This window comes from Neovison vison, chromosome 14, assembly GCF_020171115.1.
Source record: "Neovison vison isolate M4711 chromosome 14, ASM_NN_V1, whole genome shotgun sequence".
Taxonomy (NCBI): Eukaryota; Metazoa; Chordata; class Mammalia; order Carnivora; family Mustelidae; genus Neogale; species Neogale vison.
The window spans coordinates 31,020,800-31,044,513 of NC_058104.1; the positions used below are offsets into that span (position 1 = coordinate 31,020,800).

The 23,714-nt window shown below is 42.7% G+C and overlaps 1 protein-coding gene across 2 annotated transcripts in view; it reads left to right on the top strand.

The window, feature by feature from the left end:
- The window catches only part of ACSM5 (acyl-CoA synthetase medium chain family member 5), a 39,095-nt gene extending 15,512 nt beyond the window's left edge, over positions 1 to 23,583 (top strand). Inside the window, exons 7-15 of one of the 2 annotated variants that reach the window (XM_044234155.1) lie at positions 513 to 592; positions 2,618 to 2,741; positions 3,333 to 3,413; positions 3,558 to 3,659; positions 12,505 to 12,632; positions 12,725 to 12,824; positions 14,641 to 14,760; positions 15,190 to 15,338; positions 23,484 to 23,583. In XM_044234155.1, coding sequence (XP_044090090.1) covers positions 513 to 592; positions 2,618 to 2,741; positions 3,333 to 3,413; positions 3,558 to 3,659; positions 12,505 to 12,632; positions 12,725 to 12,824; positions 14,641 to 14,760; positions 15,190 to 15,300 — 846 coding nt within the window. In that variant the 3' untranslated portion in view covers positions 15,301 to 15,338; positions 23,484 to 23,583. Of the gene's footprint in view, positions 1 to 512; positions 593 to 2,617; positions 2,742 to 3,332; positions 3,414 to 3,557; positions 3,660 to 12,504; positions 12,633 to 12,724; positions 12,825 to 14,640; positions 14,761 to 15,189; positions 15,339 to 16,077; positions 16,430 to 23,483 lie in introns of those variants that run through there. The other variant, XM_044234154.1, reaches the window with a different exon arrangement.
- Positions 23,584 to 23,714: the final 131 nt, after the last annotated feature.

A 23,714-nucleotide genomic window follows, 5' to 3' on the forward strand; every position in this document is an offset into this window, starting at 1 on the left:
CTATTGCCCCCAGGACTTACATGGTATATTAGTTATCTATGGTAGTCAATTACCCCAAAACCTAGTTGCTTAAAACAAATATTTATTATCTCAGTTTCTGGTGGTCAGGAGTCTGGGAGCAGCCTAATAGCTAGTTCTGAATCAGGTCCTCTCATGAGGTTGTGGTCAAGATGTCAGCTAGGTATATCCGTGTTCCAAGCGACATTATTCCTAATAGCCCAAACGTGGAAGCAACCCAAGTCCCGTTGGCTGATAAATGGATAAACAAAATGTGCCACATACATACAATGGAATATTATTCAGCCTTTAAAAAGAAGGAATACGCATGCTATATCATGGATGAATCTTGAAGACATTATGTTAAGTGAACTAAGCCAGCCACTAAAGGACAGATACAGTAGGGTTCACTTATATGATGTATCTAGAGTAGTTAAAATCCAGTTTCCCTGCTCCATCTCCATGAAGTCCCACCCCAGTACCTCTAAGATCTTCTGTCCTTTGTTTTTGCTTAGACTCTCTCCAGGTACCCGATCACCACCCTCTGCTGTGTTCCCACCATCTTCCGGCTGCTGGTACAGGAGGATCTCACCAGGTACAGCTGGCCCATCCGTCTGGTGCTTTGGGGACCCAAATATGTGAATATACAGCAGTATATGCCCACATGCACACCCACCCTCTCATACCGACTCTGTTTCTGTCACTCTGTCCCTGTCTCCTCTTTGTCTCTCTCTTTCTCTATATATGTACACACACACATACATATACACATATGTCTGTGATTCTTTCTCTCCATATAGAATATATATCTAGAATATTATATATATCTGTGGTCCTCTATCTCACACACACACACATACACACACATGCTGAAGCATACACATCTATATCCTTTGCACATGCCCCATAAAAACCCTCTGCACCACCACTCCCTACCCAAGAATTTGTATCCAGATGGAATTGGATAGATTTAAGATAGTCTGGAATTTTAGCACTTGAGGTGGGCTGTCTCTCCATCATACACGCACAGGCCATTCTCTCAGCAGTATGTCTGCTACTTGTGTGAGGATGGAGAAATTGTTGGGTAATTGTTAGCCACCTGTGGAATGGGATTTGTGGCCAGGGCCTGAGGTCTGGTGGGACCAGCAAGCCCACCACAATAGATGTTCCATCCCTCAGCCCCATACTAACTCCATCCAGCCACTCTCTGAGTGAATGTCATTGGGTATCCCACAGAAGGCAACAAGACACTATGTGCATGTGGCTCCCATCCTGGGTGCGTCCAAAGCAATATCTGATAGCAGGACAAGTCTGGTTGCTGAGGTGTGCGGAAAGAGACCTATGACTCTTCAGTAACTCACTGACTGATCTGTCTGCCTCTTCTGTTCTCTTTGCTCATCGCATGTATCTGTCCATGAAGAACCTAAGGGGGAGTTTTTACATGATTCCCCTGTTGAATTCTTTGTTTTAAGAATTTATCCCATTCATTGATCTCTTTTGTATACCTCAAGATCATTATTTTAATTGTAAGCAAACTCTGAATGATTTAAGAACAATTTTGTTGAAAGCTACTAGGTAGTATTAATTAATAGTCAAACCAAGTTTATCCAAAGGGGAAAAATGGTTGAAATATATTTGCAACCACTCATTTTTTACATTTTGGATAATCTGTTGAATGGAGGGGTGGTTTTATAACATATTTAATATCTGTAGGAATTTGGGGCCCATTTGTTAGAATTGTCAGATTCCTAGGGGGCTCCTTTCTGCCTTACAAATTTGCAACTGATTCATTCCTACTGGACTACTTTCTACCTTTTAAATTTGTAATGATTTATCTTTTCTTTTTAAAAAGATCTTATTTATGTATTTGAGAGAGAGAGAGAACACAAACCAGAAGGGGAGGGGCAGAGAGAGTGGGAGAAGCACACTCCCTGTGGAGCAGAGAGCCCGATGTGGGGTTCAGTTCCAGGACCCTGAGATCATAACCCAAGCTGAAGGCAGACACTTAACCAACTGAGCCATGCAGGTGCCCCATGTAATTGATTTATCTTTTTTTTTTTTAATTTATTTTTAAATTTTTTTTAAGGGTTTTTTTTTTTTTTTAAAGATTCTATTTATTTATTTGACAGACGGAGATCACAAGTAGGCAGAGAGAAGAGGAAGCAGGCTCCTCGCTGAGCAGAGAGCCCGATGCGGGGCTCAATCCCAGGACCCTGAGATCATGACCCGAGCAGAAGGCAGAGGCTTTAACCCACTGAGCCACCCAGGCGCCCCTGGTTTATCTTTTTTAACTAGGTGGTTGTTCTAACCAATTTATCATCATTTTGTTTTTAACTGATTTTGGCCAGTTCATGTATAATTCACTATGTTATACCAAAACCTACAATACAAGGTTCTGATTTTATTCCAAAATCAGATAGGATTGATTTTTTAAAAAATTTACTTGCCCATGAGGAATATGCCTACAAAGCCAGAGTATGGGGCACTTGGAATAGGTGATAAAAGCCTGGACTTTACCCTCCAGTGGCTTTAGATGTCTAGACCTGAGCAGTAATACTGGGGGTACAGTGTTGGGTGGAGGGATCCTGACACAAGTGGTCTTGTTTCCCACCTGAGAAAGGTACCAGTTTCAGAGCCTGAGGCACTGTTTGACTGGAGGAGAGGCACTGAATCCTGACGTGAGAGAGAAGTGGAAGAGCCATGTGGGCCTGGAGCTGCATGAAGGCTATGGCCAGTCTGAAACAGTGAGTGCTAGTGGAGCCCGGGTCCCCGGCACAGGTCACCTCTACCCAAGCCCTCAGCCACTTGGTGGAGATGACCAGCTCTCAGAGCCTCTGCCTTCCCGGCTGCCACACCTGTCAGGGACTGCCCTGTCCCCTGGGAGAAGCTGATAACAAAATCCCAACAGTTTATTTTTTCCCTTTTGGCTGATAAAATGATTTCACAAGACACCATAGCCAAAAACCTACTCTCGTGGCCTCGGGTACCATTTGTCTCCACCAGGACAGCCTCTTTCTGTCTCTGGTCAGAGCCAAAGATCTTACCCAGTACTGCCCATAGCCATCTGGGCAGCAGAGAGTTGAAGGGTCAACTGAGTCTTTTGATTTAGTGACACATTTGGTTCTTTATGTGTCAGTGTCCAGTATAACATTCAATAAATGTTTGTTGACTATGGAAAGAAGAGAAGGGAGGAAGGGAGGAAGAAGGAAGGGAGAGAAAGAGTGAGTAGGAGAGGTAAGGAGAGGCCGAAGGGAGAGTGAGAGAAAAGGTGGGCACCAGGAAGGAAGAAGCTACAGGAATACATCTCCACCTTTTTGGAACTGCTTTCTCTCCAGGTTTTAATCTGTGCCAATCCAAAAGGCATGAAAATCAAGTCTGGATCCATGGGGAAAGCGTCCCCCCCTTACGATGTGCAGGTAGGCAGCCTTGCCCAGCTGTTGCTGAGGCTTGGTTCAAAGAGGAGAGCAAAATGCATGTCCTGGTCAGCAACAGCAGGCTCAGCTGGTGGAGTGGTCTGGCTGCACAGATATCCAGACACGGCCCTCTGATCTCTCTGCCAGATCGTGGATGATGAGGGCAACATCCTACCTCCAGGACAAGAGGGGAATATTGCTGTCCGAGTCAGGCCCACCCGGCCCTTCTGTTTCTTCAGTTGCTATTTGGTAAGTGGCAGGGAATGGCCATTTTCACAGTGATTTCTGTGTGCTGAGCATTGTGTTCTGAGATTTATAAACACTTGTTTAACCCTTACAATAACTGCATGAGGTAGGTTGGCACTATTATTGATAAGGAAATGAGAAAGACTGACTTACCCAATGTCAAGCAACTAGTATGTCCAGGACATGGATTTAAGCACAGATATGTCTGAGAGTGAAAATTTATAACACAGAGGACACCCCATCATTTCAATGCTGACAATTTTTTTTTAATATTTTATTTATTTATTTGACAGAGAGAGATTACAAGTAGGCAGAGAGGCAGGCAGAGAGAGAGAGGAGGAAGCAGGCTCCCTGCTGAGCAGAGAGCCCGATGCGGGACTCGATCCCAGGACCCTGAGATCATGACCTGAGCCGAAGGCAGCGGCTTAACCCACTGAGCCACCCAGGCGCCCCATCAATGACGACAATTTTTTTAAAAAGATTTTATTTCTTTATTTGTGAGAGAGGGAGAGGGAGCACAAGAAAGCACAAGCAGCGGGGAGTAGCAGGCAGAGGGAGAAGCGGACTCCCCACTGAGCAAGCACAATGTGGGGCTGGGTCTCAGGATCCCGAGATCATGACTTGAGCTGAAGGGAGTCACTTAACTGCCTAAGCCACCCAGGTGCCTGTAACGATGAGAAAATTGAAGCTCAGAGAAGAGAAGGCACTTCACAAAAGTCAGAGCTTATTATGTCCAAGGACTCTAGTTTGAATTTCTGTGATAATCCAGGAATGACCTCTCCCTCATGCCTGCTTCAGTGAGTGTTTATTATGGGCTTTGTTTTTGCCACACTCTCTCTGTAAATCTCTACTGACATGGTTTCAGCTTTGGTTGCACATTAGAAACACCTTGGAAGCTAAAGCATGACTGATACTCGGGCCCCACTGAGATCAAAGATGAGATCAGACTTTCCTATGATGTGGATCATGTGGTGATTTGACAGTGGAGCCAAAGTCAAGAACCATGGCTTTATTAGGAATTCCACCTGGCGTGTATATGATGCTATCGCTCAGCTACAACACTGGAAGAAACAGTGAAAATCAGTCCATTTGTTTTTAGAATGAATTCTAGTGGCTTTTCTATAACTACAAGAGAGATAGTCTTTCATGGTATTTCATTTAAAGTCACAGAAACTTACCAGCCAGAATAAACAAAAGACAAAACAAAACAAAAAACGTGGGTGGCTCAGTTGGTTAAGTGACTGCCTTCAGCTCAGGTCATGATCCCAGAGTCCTGGGATCGAGTCCCGCATCAGGCTCCCTGCTCCATAGGGAGTCTGCTTCTCCCTCTGACCTTCTCCCCTCTCATGCTCTCTCTCACTGTCTCTCTCTCAAATAAATAGATAAAATCTTTAAAAGACAAAACAAAACAAAAAACCCAAACAGTAATGCAATAATACACTAAGCAGACGTAATTTTAAAATTTTAATCTATTTCCTTATAATCATTTTTGTAAGCAATAGCAAATCCTTGACTTTTCTGAATAATTTATTCATTCATTATTTATTGAGTGACTACTTCATGCCACTAAGTCTACAGCAATGGGGAGGAATGACAAGCGTATAGGTCAGTGACTTTCGACACCTATATACACTTGTGTGACCACCACTGCAATCAAGATATAGAACCTTCTTGTCACCCCAGCAAGTTCCCTTGGGCTCCCTAACAGTCAATCCCCAAGCCATCAGCTTTTGCTAAATTATTTGGTGTTGCTAATAAAATACTTTTGCCTTTTTAAAAAAGAACTTTATGTAAATGGGATTATAAATATTCATTTTTGTATGTCTCGTTACTTTTTTAATAAGACATTTATTTATTTGATAGAGAGAGAGAAAACACACAAGCAGGGATAGAGGCAGAGGCAGAGTGAGAGGGAGAAGCAAACTCCCCGCTGAGCAGAGAGCCTGACATGGGGCTTGATCCTAGGATCCTGAGATCATGCCTAAGCCAAAGGCAGATGCTTATCTGACTGAGCCACCCAGGCACCCCCCTGGTTCTTTCTTTTAAATTCACTTTTTATTTTATTTTTTAACTTAAATTTTACTTAGTTAACATACAGTGCAGTATTGGTTTCCAGAGTAGAATTCAGTGATTCACCACTTACATATAACACCCATTTCCTTATCACAACAAAAGCCCTCCTTAACGCCCATCACCCCTCTAGCCTGTTTCCCCTCTGCCTCTATGAACCCTAAGTTTATTCCCTATTGTTAAGTCATTTAATGGCTTGTTTCCCTCTCCTTTTATTCTTTTCCCCCTTCCCTTATGTTCATCTGTTACCTGTCTTAAATTCCACATATGAGTGAGATCATATGGAATGTCTTTTTCTTACTGACTTATTTCACCTAGCATAATACATTCTAGCTCCCTCCATATCATTGCAAATGGCAAGATTTCATTTTTTTGATGGCTGATAATATTCCATTATAAATACATACCATATATGCATGTATATCTAAATACATGGATATGGCATACACACACACACACACACACATACACTCTACATCTTGTTTATCCATTCATCAGTCAGTGGACACTTGGGCTCTTTCCATAGTTTGGCTATTGTTGATAATTCTGCTATAAAAATCAGGATGCATGTAACCCTTGAATCTGTATTTTTGTATCCTTTGGGTAAATACCTAGTAGCTCAATTATTGGATCATAGGGTAGTTCTATTTTTAACTTTTTGAGGCACCTCCATACTGTTCTCCAGAGTGGCCCCACCAACTTTCATTCTCACCAGTGGTGTAAGAGTTTCCCTTTCTCCACATCCTGACCAACACCTGGTGTGTCCTGTGTTATTAATTTTAGCCATTCTGACAGGTGTGTGTTATCTCATTGTGGTTTTGATTTGTATGTCCCTGATAATAGTGATGTTGAGCATCTTTTCATGTTTCTGTTAGCTATCTGGATGTCTTCTTTGGAAAAGTGTCTATTCATGTCTTCTGCCCATTTCTTAACTGGATTATTTGTTTTTTGCGTGTTGAGTTTGGTAAGTTCTTTATAGATCTGGATACTAACGCTTTATCACATATGTCATTTGCCAATATCTTCTCCCATCCTGTAGGCTGCCTTTTAGTTTTGTTGATAGTTTCCTTCACTGTGCAGAAGCTTTTTATCCTGATGAAGTCCCAGTAGTTCATTTTTGCTTTTGTTTCCCTTCTTGGCATTGTGTCTAGTAAGAAATCACTACAGTTGAGTCCAAGAGGTTTCTGCCTGTGTTCACCTCTAGGATTTTGATGGTTTCCTGACTGGTATTGAGGTCTTTCATCCGTCTTGAATTTACTTTTGTGTATGGTGTAAGAAAATGGTCCAGTTTCATTCTTCTGCTTATTGCTGTCCAGTTTTCCCAATGCCATTTGTTGAAGAGACTGTCTTTTTTCCATTAGAAATTCTTTCCTGCTCTATCGAAGATTAGGTGACTATATAGTTTTCAGTCCATTCCTGGGTTCCCTGTTCCATCTGTGTCTATTTTTGTACCACTACTGTACTGTCTTGATGACTAGAGCTTTCTAATACAGCTTGAAATCTGAAATTGTAACACCTCATTTTGTTTTTCTTTTTCAGGATTGCTTTGGCTATTTAAGGTGTTTTGTGGTTCCATACAAATTTTAGAATTGTTTGTTCTAGATCTGTGGCAAATGCTGTTAGTATTTTGATAGGGAATGCATTAAGTGTGTAGATTGCTTTGGGTAGTATAGACGTTTTAACAGTGTTCTTCTAATTCACGAGCATGTAATGTTTTTCCATTTCTTTGTGTCCTCTTCAGGTTCTTTCATAAGTGTTCTATAGTTTGCAGACTCTTTAGTTAGGTTTATTCCTGGGTAGCTTACTGTTTTTGGTATGATTGCAAATGGGATTGATTCCTTGATTTATTTTTCTGCTGCTTTGTTATTGGTATATAGAAATGCAACAGGTTTCTGGACATTGATTTTACATCTTGCAACTTTGCTGAATTTGTGTGCGAATTCTAGCAATTTTTTGTGGAGTTTTTCAGGTTTTCTGCATAGAGTATTATGTCATCTGCAGACAGAGAAAGTTTTATTTCTTCCTTGTCAGTTTGGATGCTTTTCATTTCTTTTTGTTGTCTGATTGCTGAGGCTAAGATGTTCAGTACTATGTTGAATAGTAATGGTGAGAGTGGACATCCTTGTCTTGTTCCTGACCACATGGGAAAGTTGTCAGTTTTTCTCCCACTGAGGATGATACTAGCTGTGGATCTTCCCGCATATGGCTGTCATGATGTTGACGTATGTTCCATCTATCCCTAGTGTAAGGGTTTTTATCAGGAAAGGATTCTGTATTTGGATCAGATGCTTTTTCTGCATCTAGTGATGATCATATTGTTCTTACTTTTTCTTTTATTAATGTGGTCTATCATGTTGATTGATTTACACAAATTGAACTATAGCTGAAGCCCAGGGATATATCCTACTTGATCATGATGAATAATTATTTTAATGTACTATTGAATTTGATTTGCTAGTATTTTATTGAGAATTTTTGCATTTATGTTCTTCAGGGATACTGGTCGGTAATTCTCCTTTTTTGTGGGGGTCTTTGTCTGGTTGAGCCACCCAAGTACCTCTCTTCTGCTGGCTTTAGGCTTTATTTGCTATTCCTTTTCTAGCTTCTTTAGGTGTAAGGTTAGGTTAAGTATTTGAGATTTTTCTTGCTTCTTGAGGTGGGTCTGTATTGCAGTATACTTCCCTCAAGGACTGCCTTTGCTGCATCACAAATTTGGTGTGTTTTTATTTTCATTCACTTCACTGTGTTTTTTAATGTCTTCTTTAACTTCCTGATTAACCCATTTATTCTTTTTTTATTTTTAGATTTTATTTATTTATTTGTCAGAGAAAGAGCAAGCACAAGTGGGGAGGAGTGGCAGGCAGAGGGAGAAGCAGGCTCCCTGCCAAGCAAGGGGCTTGATGTGGGACTCCATCCCAGGACCTGGGATTATGACCTGAGCTGAAAGCAGGCACTTAACTGACTGAGCCACCAGCCATCCCCCATTCATTCTTTAACCTCCATGTACTTGTGGTCTTTGCAAATTTTTTCTTATGATTGATTTCAAGTTTTGTAGTGTTGCAGTCAGAAAATAGGCATGGTATGATCTCAGTCTTTCTGTACTTGTTGAGGGCTTGTCTCTAGTATGGGATCTATTCTGGAGAATGTCCCATGTGCACTTGCAAAGAATGTGTATTCTGCTGCTTTACGATGAAATGCTCTCAATATATCTGTTAAGTCCATCTGGTCCAGTGTGACATTCAAAGCCATTGTTTGCTTGTTGAATTTCTGCATAGATGACCTGTCCATTGCTGTAAGTGGGGTCTTAAAGTTCCCTACTAGTATTGTATTATTATCGCTGAGTTTCTTTATGTTTGTTATTAATTGTTTTATATATTTGGGTGCTCCCATGTTGGGGATGTAAATATTCACAATTGTTAGATCTTCTTGTTGGATAGATCGTTTAATTATGATAAAATGCCCTTCTTCATCTCTTATTATAGTCTTTGTTTAAAATCTCATTTGCCTGGGTGCCTGGATGTCTCAGTCAGTTAAGCAGCTGCCTTCCACTCAGGTCATGACCCCAGAGCCCTGGAACTGAGCCTTGTTTTGAGCTCCCTGCTCAGTGGGGAGTTGGCTTCTCCTTCTGCCTCTCCTCCTTGCTCATTCTCTCTCTCTCTCTCTCAATTAAATAAAGTCTTTTAAAAAAAATCTAGTTTGATAGAAGTATGGTTGCTCTGGCTTTTTTTTTTTTTTTTTTGACATCCATTAGCTTGATAAATGGTTCTCCATCCTTCACTTTCAATCTGCAGATGTCTTTGGGTCTAAAACTAGTCTCTCATAGGCAGCATATAGATGGGTCTTATTTTTTTATCCATCCTGATACCCTATGCCTTTTCATTATAGAGCATTAAGTCCATTTACATTCAGAGTGATTAGTAAAAGATACCAATTTAGTGCCATTTTGTTATCTGTAGAGTTGGTGTTTCTGGTGATGTTCTCTGGTCCTTTGTAGTCTTTGTTGCTTTTGGTCTTTTTTTCTCCAAGCAAAGAGTCCCCCTTAAAATTTCTTGCAGGGGTTTAGTGGTCACAAGCTACTTTTGTTTCTGTTTGTCTAGGATATTCTTTATCTCTCCTGCTCTGAATGACAGTCTTATTGGATAAAGAATTCTTGGCTGCATATTTTTTTCTGTTCAGCATGTTGAATATATTCTTGCACTCCTTTTTGTCCTGCCATGTTTTGGTGGTCAGATCTGCCAAGAACCTAGGTTAGGTTCTGTCTTCCCTTCTAGCTTAAGGACCCCTTGTCCCTTGCAGCTTTCAGGATTCTTTCCTTGTTTGTGCATTTTGTGAATTTGGCTATGATATGCCTTGGTGATTGTCGGTTTTTGTTGAATTGAATGGGAGTTCTCTGTGCTTCTTGAATTTTGATATCTGTGTTCTTCCTCAGGTTAGGGAGGTTTTCAGCTATAATTTGTCTGAATAAACCTTCTGCCCTTTTTTTCCTCTGTCTTCATCTTCTGGGATTCCTATGATATGAATGTTACAATGTTTTAATAAGTCACCTTTCTTACCCTCTTTTTTTTCAACTCATTATTTTCCTTAATTTTGTCTACTGTATCACTGATTCAGTCCTCTGATTCATCCATCCTCCTTTTTATGGCCTCTATCTGGAATTGCATCTCAGTTACAACATTTTAAATTTCGGTCTAACAAATTTTAGTTCTGTTATCTCTGGAGTAAGGGATTCTCTAGGATCTTGTATGCCTTTTTCAAGCCCAGCTAGTATCCTTTTAATTGTTGTTTTAAATTCTGGTTCAGACATCTTACTTATGTCTATATTGATTAAATCCCTGTCCATGAGTTCTACCTCCTGTTCTTTCTTTTGGAGTGAATTTCTCCAGCTCGTCATTCTGTCCAGAAATGAAAAGAAGAGAGAAAAAGAAAAAAGAAAACAACAACAACAAAACAAAACAAAAAAACTAGACCCTGGGTGTTTCTTGGTCTGCTTATTAAAAGAACCTAGATCCCAAAATAAGAAAGAAAAAAATTACAATGAAAGTAAACAAAAAATAGTATATATGAAAACAAAAATTTTAGAAATTGATAAATTTTTTTAAATAATTGAAAAAATAAAATAAATGAAAAAAATTTTAAAAATAAAGAATAAAAGTACAAAGGAGTCTAGACACTATTTTCCCTTAGAGCTGAAGCTTTGCAGCCCTCTATGATCAATAGACTTTGTGTGAGTGAGTTGTTTGTGCAGGTCTTCTTGGGGAGAGGTCTGTTGCACTGATTCTCAGATGGACTTGCCTTAGTGCCTGTGGGCCTTCAGATTGCAAATGGCAGGCGGGGGTTGGTGTTAGAGGCTCTGGACTCCACCAGGTAGTGCTCTTTTTCTCCCTGAAGCCTTTCAGTGATGATGCACAGGGTGACTAGGACAGCCCCCCACCTTCTAGTCCTGCAGTTGAAAGTTCATGCCCCCCACTCTTCAGTGAGCCCTCATGGAAGAGCAATTACTCTTGTGTCCCTGGTTTCCATTAGAACCCTACATTTACCCTGCCTGTCTCTGAGAATTTTTTTTTTTTTTTTTAAATCTCTGGCGCACAACTGAATTTCAAAACTCCTACATTTTAGGGACTCCTGCAGGTCAGACTGTGCTGTTCTCCGTGGAGCACTGGGGAGGAGGGTGGGGGGGGGTGTCTCCCTACGCTTCTGCTGTTTGCCAGGCCTGTACCAGGAAAGCGGTCACAGTTTCACAGTTGTCAGAGCAATTCACAGTTTATGGCAAAACAGAGCAGAAAGCCAGCACCTGCACTGGCTGTTCTCAGCCACCTTCTATGCTCCTGTGCCTGGAAACAATGCAGCACTTAGGTGCCATCTGTCCTTCTTGTGACCAGGGGATCCTGAGAGACCATGTGAGTTCTGCCCTGCTTTGCCACCTGAGCACCTTTAAGCCAGGCACAAATCCATGGTAGCAGACTTCTAAAAGTTCCAGTTTTGTGCCTTGCTGCTTATAATGCTTTGTGGTAGCCTCCACCTGTGGGTTCCCTCCCTGCCACTGGATCCACAGCTATGTCTCCCCAAATTCAAGTCTCTGCATCTCCTAGCTACCAAAAGGTAGTCACTTTTCTACTTGTAGACTGGAGTTTTTCTTCTCTCAGAACTCTGATTGATTTCTCAGGTGTTCAGAGTGTTTGGATTACTATCTAGCTGTATCTGAGGGACGAGACAAACTTAGGGTTCCCCTAATCCCCCACCATCTTAACTCCTTGTCTGGTTTCATTTACTCAGCATAAGGGTTTTGAGACACACCTGGATAGTTGCACACAGCTGTAATTTTGTTTTTGTTTGTTTGTTTCAAGTAGCTTCTTTAAAGCTTTGAGAATCAGAGTTTGATTAGCTTTTCGTCTTTCCTCGACTCTTGCCTTTTGGCCAACTGCTGTCTTCCTACCTTCAGGGATTCCTGAGCACAAATAATATCAGTATGTTCTTTTATCTTAAAAAATAGAGCCAGTGACCCTGTGTCCACTGTCCTACATTTAACTATGCTTTCTTGGACCCTTCCAAGGAATGGTAGCAAGTGGCTGTCCTTAACCATTTCTGGGGATCTCCTTCTATTTAAGAGAGAGAAAGTGTATAAATTCACAACTCCTAGTCCAGTGGGAAATTCTGGCCTGCATGGTCTTTGGGAACTTCTTTTATAGGTCCCCAGCCTCCTGCATGGGCCTGTGAAAGCCAGAGGTGGCTTGAGTGGCTGTTCGAAGATGGCCCTTCATGTGTTTACTTTGTCTTCCAGAACAATCCTGAGAAGACAGAGGCATCAGAACGAGGGGACTTCTACATCACGGGGGACCGAGCCCACAAGGACAAGGATGGCTACTTTTGGTTCACGGGAAGAAATGACGATGTGATTAATTCCTCAAGGTCAAGCTGTCTACTCTGTCCTTCTCCCTTTGAAGCTTTCTGTGTGTGTGGGGGGAGGGGGTCACTTGGAAGAGTTTGTTTTTCTCTTCCAGCTACCGGATTGGGCCCGTTGAAGTGGAAAATGCCCTTGCTGAGCACCCTGCTGTTCTGGAGGCTGCGGTGGTCAGCAGTCCGGACCCCATCAGAGGGGAGGTAACAGTCCAGCCAAGAACATTGCCTCCTGGTTCTTTACCTGTTCACACCCAGCAGAGTGAGCTGGAAGACCCACATTCCCCCCTATCTCACTCCACATGGGTACTACAAAGTCTGAAATGCCACACATTCCTTTCGGTTAAGCATTAATGTCATGTCTTTAGAGGCCGACTCTTGAGAGGGTCACGAGGAGAGGATACCAACACTTTTGTGTCAAATGGACCTGGAACTGGGTCCAAAAGAGGTGGACATTAGACAGGAGAGCTTGGCAGTGGGTTCAGTCTCTGTCATTCGTCCTGGCCGACAGAGAGCCCTTTCCCATTTGCAGATGAGGATATAACAAGCACACATGGCTGCTGAGAGTGCTAACCTGAGAGGAATATCCATCTTAAGGGATGACAGAATAAGTATCCAGCATGACCCTGCTGTATCAGAAGGATGAGCCAAATTTAATAAGCTGACCTCTCCCAGGAGAAATGCAAATTCCTTCCCATGGGTCTCAGAGAAGTAGACAGAGTGGGAGAAATGAAGCTTTTCACTGGCAAATCCAACATAACCCTACAGTATAGTGTAGTTAACTTACGAAAGTTAGTACGACATCAGACTATGTGTGTTCTCAGAAGCACCAGGGCCAGAGGAGTGGGTCTCTAAGTCAGGGCCCTAGACTACTCACAGCTGCATCATCTGGGATTCTTGTTTAAAATACAGATTTCTAAACTTCAAGTCAGTCTTGCTGAATGAGAGCGATTGAGGATGCAGCCCAGGCCTTCTTCATTTTGACTAGAAGCTCCTATCCAAGTGATTCTGATGCCTGTTAAAATTTGAGGCCAATGATTTAGAATAAGGGAGGTGGGAGCCCCATATATGTTCTGGAGAAATCACACCTGGAAAAGTATACCTCGCATTGTATATCGCAAGTTAGCTTGGGTTGTGACAGATGGGTGTGTGTGGTTAATCTGCGTATACTCAGAATGGAGCCTGGGGCATAGAAAGTAGTCAGAACATGTTTGGTAGTTTTAAGAGTCAGAGAGAGCCTTTTCCAATCACCAGATCTATCTGAACATGAAATGTAGTGAGATGCTCGCTTTTGGGAAGCATGCAAGGATGGTGAACCCCCACCTAACAGGGCTTGGGATGGTGAACCCCCACCTTAACAGAGCTATATGCTGGGGTGGGTTAGCAACCTACTGGCCTTTGACCTCTTCCACTCCTGTCAGAAACCATGTGTCAGGTTGCAGTGTGTCAGGACTCTTCGTTCTTAATGGGAGGCAGCCTGCTAAGAGAGGCTCAGGCAGTAACAGCCAAGATAACAGAATGTCCCTCAGGACACGTGGCATGGAAGCTGTGCAGCAAAATGTTTTCTGGCTGGAAACACGTATACGGGCAGGCTCAGAAATACCCACTTCCCCTCAGTGCATTATTCCCAGTCCTGCATGTCCAAACCTCTGCCAGGTACTTTTCCAGTCACAGAGACTTGGAAGTAAGGGACCCTGGGGAGATTGTGAAGCTTCTCTTTCCACAGAGTATTTGCATCAGAAAAGAAGCTCCTTGGCTGCTTACAGTATTATTTTAGGAAAGAGAAGGAAGCAGTTTGGGAGACAGGTAGGATCCAGGAATCATTCTACAAAAGTCAGTGCTTCCAATAGTTGGTCCTGGAATGGAGACAATAGGAAAAAAAAAATGATGTTGTCTATTTTGCTGGCTGAGCCAGAGGCGCTGGCAGAACTTTCATGCTTGGCTGGCAAAAGGAGAAGTTGTTATAAAGGGATTGATTCTTTCTGGTTTTGGAGGGTTTGTTTTTGTTTTCTTCTGGCAGGTGGTGAAGGCCTTTATTGTCCTTTCTCCATCTTATTCCTCTCAAGATCCTAAGAAACTAACTCAGGAGCTCCAGGAGCATGTGAAAAGGGTGACTGCTCCATACAAGTATCCCAGGAAGGTAAACATCAGGGGTTCTAGGACTTGATGAGCTGAGAAATCACCTGAGCACACACTGCATCTGCTCTCAGTCAGGGCCAAGCCCCGGGTGTGAGGGGTGTGGGTGATGAAGGTACAAATAACAGAGCTTCTCCTTCAGCCTTCTCTCCCTGTTTCCTCACTGGGCCCGCCCCAAACCAGTTTGTTCCTACTCTAAGAAGTGACAGACATCAGATTCAGGGGGGTGGGAGAATGGGGGTGTGGAAGGGCGGGGCTGAATCTCTGTGGGCAAGATCATGTGCCCCAGACCCTGGCCATTTTGGTCATTGCCATTTAGAGAAAACTATGAGTCATGGACACTTTCAACAAAGTGGCAGAGGGTAATGATTCTTTCAGGTCAGAAGTCCTTCTAGGAAAAGATTTCAAACTGTTTTTGTTTTATGGTCACTAGGTGGCCTTTGTTTCAGAACTGCCCAAGACGGTTTCTGGAAAGATCCAAAGGAATAAACTGAGAAACCAAGAGTGGGGGGAGATGAGAGGCAACCCCCGAAAGGCCCCATAGGCCTCTGAAGCTTCTAAGAGGAAATGATGGGATCACTGGTTAGTCCTTGTCTGGGGCATCATCCCTTCAACCCTGTGAACATCGAAGGTTTTCAGTTACAAATGAGCAGGACCCTGGAAGAGAGCAGAAGAATGTCACTAACCTAGATGCACAGCCCCTGCCAGCCTAGTTTATGTTTGATGGCTTGACTTCCCCCTCCTCTGTCTGAAGGCATCCTCAGCAGCTGCCCACTGTCTTATTTCCAGCTGATCCTCTGAGGACAGGTCGCCATAAAGTCAAGGCTCCTGTGATCTCGAATTCACTGCTGGTGGGGAGTCACCACTTGACCCTTTTGATAAAGCCATTTGGTAATCATATCCAGGGACATGAAAAATTGGTCCTACCCTTTCATCTGGAAAGTCCATTTTCAGTAATTACTGCAAAAGAAAGGATTCAAGGATATGTACTGGAGCATTGTTTATAACTATAACAACAACAACAAAGAAAAAAAAAACAATGTCCAGCCAGTAGGACAATGACTAAGTTGTAGTAGCTTAACTCAGTAACGTATTATGTGACCTTTAAAAATAGGTCTTGGGGCATACTTGAGCTAAATTAAGTTTAAATCAGAATAAAAATAATATATGTGTAGTGGAGAACCATAACTTTGAATGGTAAAGGAAAAACTATGGAAAAAAAGCCTGAAAGGAAATACTTATGTTAAAACCAGTATTCCTGGGGATTGAAAATAGTGGTTGATAGTTTTTTTCTTTCCTCTGTGTTTCTCTATTTTCCAAGCTTTCTCCCTAAGTATGTATAACTATTATAATGAAAAAAGTATCTTAAAGAAATGATTCCCCCAAACCACACTCTGCCTCCAACAATCATCTGCTGAAGACTAGTGTGTTATGTTGTGCCCACCACAAAAGATGCAAGGACCCAAAACCACATCTCAGGCCCAGAAACGGAAAGAAGTGGCTCTGGGCCTCTGACACCAGCCACGCAGAGATGAAGCAGATGGAAACTCAATGTGATCTTCAGTGCTGCTTAGCCAACCTGCGGGACCTCCATTCAGCCACCAATCAATATTTATTGAGCACCTACTCAGTGCTGGGCTCTGGAAATATAACAATAAACAAAAGTCAACCCAGTCAGTAGCTGTATTAATCTGTTTGGGCTGCCATGACAAAGTACCATAGACTGGGAGGCTTTAACGAGAGAAATTTATTTCATTGGTTCTTGAGGCTGGAAGTCCAAGATCATGGTGTCAGTGGGGTTAGTTTAATTCTGAGGCTTCTCTCCTTGGTTTGTAGACAGCCGTCTTCTGTGTCCTCACATGATCTTTCCTCTGTCTCCTGTCTGTCTCCTGATCTCCTCTTATAAGAACACCAGTCAGGTTGGATGAGGGCCTGAGGACCTCACTGTAACTTAAGCACTTCTTCGAAGGCCCCATCTCCAAATTCCAACCACATATTGAGGTGCTGGGGATTAGGACATTAGCATATGAATCTGAGGGGACATGATTCAACCCATGAAACTACCCTTGCGGAGTTTACAGTTGAGTGGGGAGGTTGATGTTATTCATCAAAGAGTAAGGCAAATAATGCACAACTGTGATAAATTCCATGAAGGGAAGAGTTTAGTTAAAACATAGATTGTGGGGACTGACTAAGACTGGGAGGACTCAGGATAGCAGGAAACCTTCCATAAGGAGGTCCTTGGTGAACTGGGATTGAAAGGAGAGTGGAAGTAAACTAAGTAAAGAGATTGGGGCCCGGCATTCTGAACACAGGAGACAGCATGTGCAAAGGCCCTGAGAGGGGAGAGATAGGTTAGTGTTTCTAAGAACAGCACACTGAGCAACCAGCTACAGTCAGGCACAGTTCTGTCTATTTTAACTGTCAACCTTCGTGCTGAACAGTACTGATGACATTCTCATTTTACAGGCAGATCAAAGAGGTTAAGAAATTTGCAGTTCAGGATGACTGGAGTTTTGTCTTCAGGGAGTGCTAGGGAGCCACTAAAGGTTTATGGCAGAGGAGTGATCCTTAAAATTTTAATAGCCCTTAAAAAGAAAAAAAAAAAAGAACTTGTCAAAATGGTTTACTTGTTCTTAAGTCTTTTGTCTTTAAGTCTTAAGTCTTTTGTCTTTGTGGCCTTCCTGGGCTGAGTAAATTTTCTTTATGTTAAGGTGGAAATGCACAGAGCTTTGGTGATTTACCCCAGACCCGATAGGTCTGACTCTGCAACCTCATTAGTGTTCTTGGGGTGGGGTTTGGAGTCATGCCTTAGACACTGCTAGAATTCCTAATGAGCCCCCCAAATGTCAGTTCCTTCCAAGCCAGGGGCTTGGATGGAGATGCTACCTGGGGGAAGTGGCTCCTGACATCACTGTGTCATTGTCGTTACATTGTTCCCTTCTCTTAGACTCAGTCTTAGATGCAGAACAGATGATCCCTGGCCTCTCCTCCTTTAAGGTCCTGGGCTGAACCATTCTGTTCTTCTCTAGCTGTAATCAGAGAGGTCCTTTGTCCAGACTTCAGTCAGCATAAGCCTAAAGGGTGGGTGATGATGAAGGGTGGTAGCGGGGTGTGGGGAGGCCCACCCACCCTCACCCCTTCCTGTCCACCCTCCCCAATTCTGCCTCAAACCTCCTCTCCACCCCCTGATGCACTTGACCAACCCCCACCCCTGCTAAGCCAACTCTCCACAGTTGCCTCAGCCGAGCTCAGCTTTGAAAGGAAAAAGGCCAAACTCCCAGAGGCTGCTGAAAGGTTGGGAGCCAGGCACCAGCAATCCACACTTCCCCACCAGCAGCCCCAGCCCTAGAAGTCATCATAGCAGTGACAAGAACGGCTACCATCCCTCTATTGACAAGCTGGCGCTGTGCTACATGCTCTGCTGAGGTCCTTTCACTCTGTTATTCCCCACCTTCACTCACTCCCATGCTGCCTTTGGGATTGTGACTCTCTCCACATACCATGTGTGCTGTAAATCAAATCCTCTTTAAAAGAAAGCATCTTTGCCCTAAGCAATATATACATGCATTAGAGGATGAGTCTGAAGTTCTGTTCATTTTCTTTCTTTCTTACTTTTTTTTTTGCCAATATGCACCAAAAGAACCATGAACGTGAATGCTGCTCAACCAAAATCACCTTGCAAAACCCACATTGGGGAAAACAGAACCAACCCATTTCTCACTCAAATCCTGAGAAGGCATTAGGCTCTCTCCACTTCACAGATGGAAAGACTGAAGCTGGGGATATCTTGCATAGCAGCCCCTCCCTGGGTCTCCACCCCTCTCCAGTCTCTGCCAGGACCCACTTCTCTCAGGTTCCTCTTTCTCCTTCTCACACTTTTCACCCCATTCCTTTCCCTTTTTTGGTAAGTTTTTATTTAATTCCAGGTAGTTGACGTGCAGTGTCGTATTCTTTTCAGGTTTGCAATATAGTGACTCAGCACTTGCCTACTGCACCCCATGTTCATTTACCACATGTGTCCTCAATCCCCATTACCTGTCTCACCCCTTCCCCACCCCCCCACCTCCCCTCTGGTAACCATCAGTGTGTTCTCTGTAGTTAAGGATGTGTTTCTTGGTTTATTTTTCTCTCTTTTCCTTTGCTTCTTTGTTTCATTTCTTAAATTCCACATATGAGTGCAATCATGTGGTATTTGTCTTTTTCTGACTGACTTGTTTCACTTTAGCATGATACTTCCTAGCTGTATCCATGTCATTGCGAATGGCAAGATTTCATTCATTTTTATGGCTGAATAATATTCCACGCTATGAACACATCTATATCCATCTAGCTGTGGACACTTGGGCTGCTTCCATGTCTTGGCTGTTGTAAAAATGCTGCTATCAATATAGGGAGGCATGTATCCCATTGAATGAGTGTTGTTGTATTCCTTGGGTAAATACAGTAGTGTGGTTGCTGGTTCCTAAGGTAGATTTATTTTTAATTTTTTGAAGAAACTCCATACTGTTTTCCACAGTGGCTGCACCAGTTTGCATTCCTATTAACAGCCGGGAAGGTTCCTTTACCTTTTTCTCCACGTCCTCAACAACACCTACTGTTTTTTGTGTTGTTGATTTTAGCCATTCTGATGGGTGTGAGGGATATCTCATTGCAGTTTTGATCTGCATTTCCCTGATGATAATTGATAATGAGCATATACTTTTTGGCTATCTGTATGTCTTCTTTGGAGAAATGTCTATTCATGTCTTTTTTTTAATTGGATTATTTTTTTAATTTTTAATTGGATTATTTATTTTTTGGGTGTTGATTTGTTTGAATTCTTTATGTATTTTTGGTAACAACCCTTTTTTTGGTATGTCATTTGCCAATATCTTCTCCCATTCAGTTGGTTCTCTTAGTTTTGTTGTTTCCTTTGCTGTGCAGAAGCTTTTTATTTTGATGTAATCTCAATAGGTTACTTTTGCTTTTGTTTCCCTTGCCTCAGGAGACATATCTAAAAAAAGCTGCAACAGCTGATGTCAGAGAGGTTACTACCTGTGTTCTCTTCTAGGATTTTTATGGTTTCAGGTTTCACATTTGGGTTTCTAATCCACTTTTTAATTTATTTTTGTGCGTGGTGTAAGGAGGTGGTCCCTTTGTTCACCCACTTTGCCTCTTCCTGGCCTGAGGGCTCAGTGGTACTAAGGCTCAGCTTTTAAGTCTTCTTTTGCAAAGCTTACCCTTCTGCCCATCTCAGGGATCTTTTTGAGGGATCCCGGTATACCCTACCTAACCATATGGTGGCAGCAATAATGGAGATGTTAAGTAGGCTGGGGTTGATGGGCTACAGTCAGACAGTAGCTTTGTATTTTTTTTCCTCCTGCCGCTGATATTCAGACCCACTATGTCCACTTTCTCTTCCTCACCCAGAGGATTGTATGCCCTTGGATATACTCCTTATCTTTTTGTTTCTTCTCATACCTCATTTTCAAGCATTAAAATATTTAGTCCAATTTAAATCTAAACTGAAATCCAACTTAGAGCTATCTCTTTTTCCCTAGCCTAGGCTTACCCAGGGTGTGTGTGGTGTTTTTTCTTACTTCTGCAGTCTGTTGGTCTTAGTAGCCCTTATTCATTCACTGTAATGTTTATTGAGTACCTACTGCGTGCTAGATACAGTTCCAAGTTCTTGAGCTAAATAACCGCCAAAACAGGCAAAGATCTTCTTCCTCGTGTGTTTTAGATTCTAATGGAAGGAGATACAGGCCCAAAAAAAAAAAAAAAAATGAATAAGTAAATTCTATAGTGTGTTAGAATGTGATGAGTTTGCAAGAAAAAGTAACTCTCTCTTCCCTCCCCGACCCCTATGCAGTATTACTTTTTCTTGAAAACTTATCACTTTCCATGTCATTAGCTACCTTGCCTCCAAACTGGGAGAGATCTGTATCAGTCACATTTGTGACCATCTGAGAACAGCAGTCAATAAGTATCTGTTGACTAATTGGCAAAACCAGATATTTGCAGGGAATATGGTATTCTGCTTATCTGGGGAAAATTGGCTCCAGAACTTCCAAACCAGATAGGACTGTTGGTCATTTTGCCCCTATTTCTGGGAGGATAAATTACTTTTTCTTGAGCTTCCTTCCACTTGTGGGACCCTAATTATGATTCCAGGACCACAACCCTCAGTCCCCAAATCTGCATCAGAGATTGGGGGTGATCTCTGGGATCTCTAAGTGATCAGTAGGAATGGTTAGTGACTCCCAGACCCTCTGTACATATGGGTGTGTGGAGTCCAAACACTGTTCTCCAAGTCTCCTATTCTAGTCTTGCTATAATTTTCTGAGTGTTTTACTATATGAGAATGCATTTTTTAAGAAAAACTTTTACCTTCTACTTTTTTGAAAAAGTAAATGTAGCTGGGGCAAAGGTGTGCAAGGGCACCCGGCTCTTGGGGTCTCAAACAGAACAGGTTCAGCCACTCACTGCTGATAAAATCCAAAGTTAGACAAGTGGTGGTAAATGAGAAAGGAATTTGTTTCAGTGAGGCTAACACCAGCAAGACAGCAGACTAGCATCTCAAAGTCTCCAAAGTGTTGAAAATATTTCCAGGCTTATATAAAGAAAATGTGAGACAAAGGTCAGTGAGTATGGGTGGCGGGGGGGGGGGCGGGGGGGGGAGTAAAGGTCAGGTGGAACATTGCCTTGAAGTCAGTCACACAGGGTCTTGTTATTATTGCTTGAGGGGTAGTTTCTGTTCAGTCAGGAGGTGCTTTGCCCACAGGGTCTTTTGCCTGAGTTAAAATGTAATCTGGAAAGAAGAGTTTAATTTGTTAGAAGGTACAGACTGAAGTCAAAGTGCAGGTGGTTGAAGTCCTCTTTGATAAGTAAAAATTTAATTTGAGTTAATAAGAAAACCCACTTATGTCTGTTTAAGTCAAACTTGCTCCTTTCTCCAGAAGCAACTGAGGTGACTGGTTTCTAGCACTCCCTACCAGAGGTATCCCAAACAGCTATCAAGTTCAATCCTCACACATCTGAATGGTCTCCTAGGACTAGCCCCCATTTTCAAGTAAGAAGACTGAAATTCCCGGCAGGAGTAACAACTTCTTTAAGAGCACACAGCTCAGGGGCATCTGGGTGGCTGAGTGGGTTAAACCTCTGCCTTCAGCCTGGGATCGAGCCCCGCATCGGGTTCTCTGCTCATCAGGGAGCCTGCTTCCCCCCTTTCTCTACCTGCCTCTCTGCCTACTTGTAATCTCTCTCTCTGTCAAATAAATAAATAAAGTCTTAAAAAAAAAAAAAGACTGGAAGAACACACAGCTCAGTAACAGGGGAAGCCAAATTAAAATCCAGACAGACTTCATGTTCTTGGTCCTTAACCATGAACTTCTATAGCTTCTATATAGCTGTACTGTGTAGTCATGGATAAAGATGCTGATAACCACAGGAGCTGAAGAACCAGAGGGTATTTGCACAGGGAATAGGGTGTCACGGGCACAGGAGAAAGGAAAATCCAGACTTCAGAAGAGAGCTCTGTAAGGCAGGGAGAGTAGCAGTGAGCAGGAATGCATGGGATGGGGTCAAGTCAGTATCCCTTCCCCAGACCAGGGAAGTAAAAGAGGCAGAGGTGAACAACTTCGATGTTTCTAATAGGTGCCCAAGAAAGAAGCGTAGTTGATCATTTGGGACTCCTCGTAGACCAGGAGAAAGACTGGTAAGGTAGATCCCTTATTTCCACCAGATATCTATGGAAAATGTCATCTCCCTTTCCCAAGCAGATAGAACTATTTCTTAAAGTCCTCTAACAGAGCCTTAGAGAAGGACAGCAACTCAGGTACCTAATTCTGCAGGATTTAGGTCTCTGGGGGGTCCTGTTTTCCTCCCCTCCATGGCAAAGTGATCAAAGTAAAAGAAGTGACTGAACAGAAGGGAAAGGGTTGTTCAGCTGATTTCCTGTTTCTGGTGCCTGAAGCCCCATTGTAGGTAATTGGTGAGAGGGCAGAGAACAGCAACAACAAGAGATATTTAGGGCAGACACTGGGGAGGACTTTCTGGAAGAGAATTAAGAGACTCCTGACAGTGTGATTCTGAGATTTTTAGGAATAGCTATTGCAGGGGTATTTAAGAAGGGACAAAAATCTTCAGGGCCAGAAGGGCTAGGTGGTAGAGTTCCATGAATTTTCCTGGGGTAGAAGAGGAGTTCTTCCCAGGATATGATTGCTGCTCAACATAAACAGGTTTTTCAAGCCACATCATTTCTAGGTTGCCCAGAGAAAAGTATAAAAAGGGACTAGATTGCTTTTAGTACCTTCTCTAGGTCTATCTCTCCAGACTCCCACCTTCAATCCTGGCTTCTTGGGTCTTTAAGCCCTCTAACTTCTTCAAATGTCTCCTGATGTGGGTCTCTGGTATTTGTACCCTCAGTGATGAGTCATTGCTCAGTAACTGGCACCCTAATCTTGTCCATTTCCAAGACTCATGTCTCCAACAGAGACTTCTGCATTTAGGGAGCCCCAATCCCTGCTGGCCATGGGGGCCTTTTTAGCATATGAACCACTGATGGTCAACACCTCAGAGGACTAGCTCTCTGAGTAGATCCTTGGGGTGCATAATGGCCAGAGTGAGAGCAGAAAGGCAAGCTCTGTGGCATTGGGGTACTCTTTCCATCTGAGAAAATATAGGATCTGAGGTGACCTGTAATGTCAGAAGTCCCTTATTCAGCTGCAATATTTTTTCTCTTAGGTTAGTGTTTCTGGAAGACAGCTTGTCTTAGAGGCTGAGAGCCCTCTGCTTTCCAGCTCTTGTCTCAGGGTCTGATGATCCAGATGCCAGTCACCAATTTGGGCAGGTGAGAGCCATTCTACTGGGAGATTAGCATTCTAGGCGTGGGTCTGGGATTGGTTAGCTGTGTGACCTTAAGGAATTATTGTCCCACTCTAGGCTTTCATCTTAACTCCTTGATGACCTGGGAAG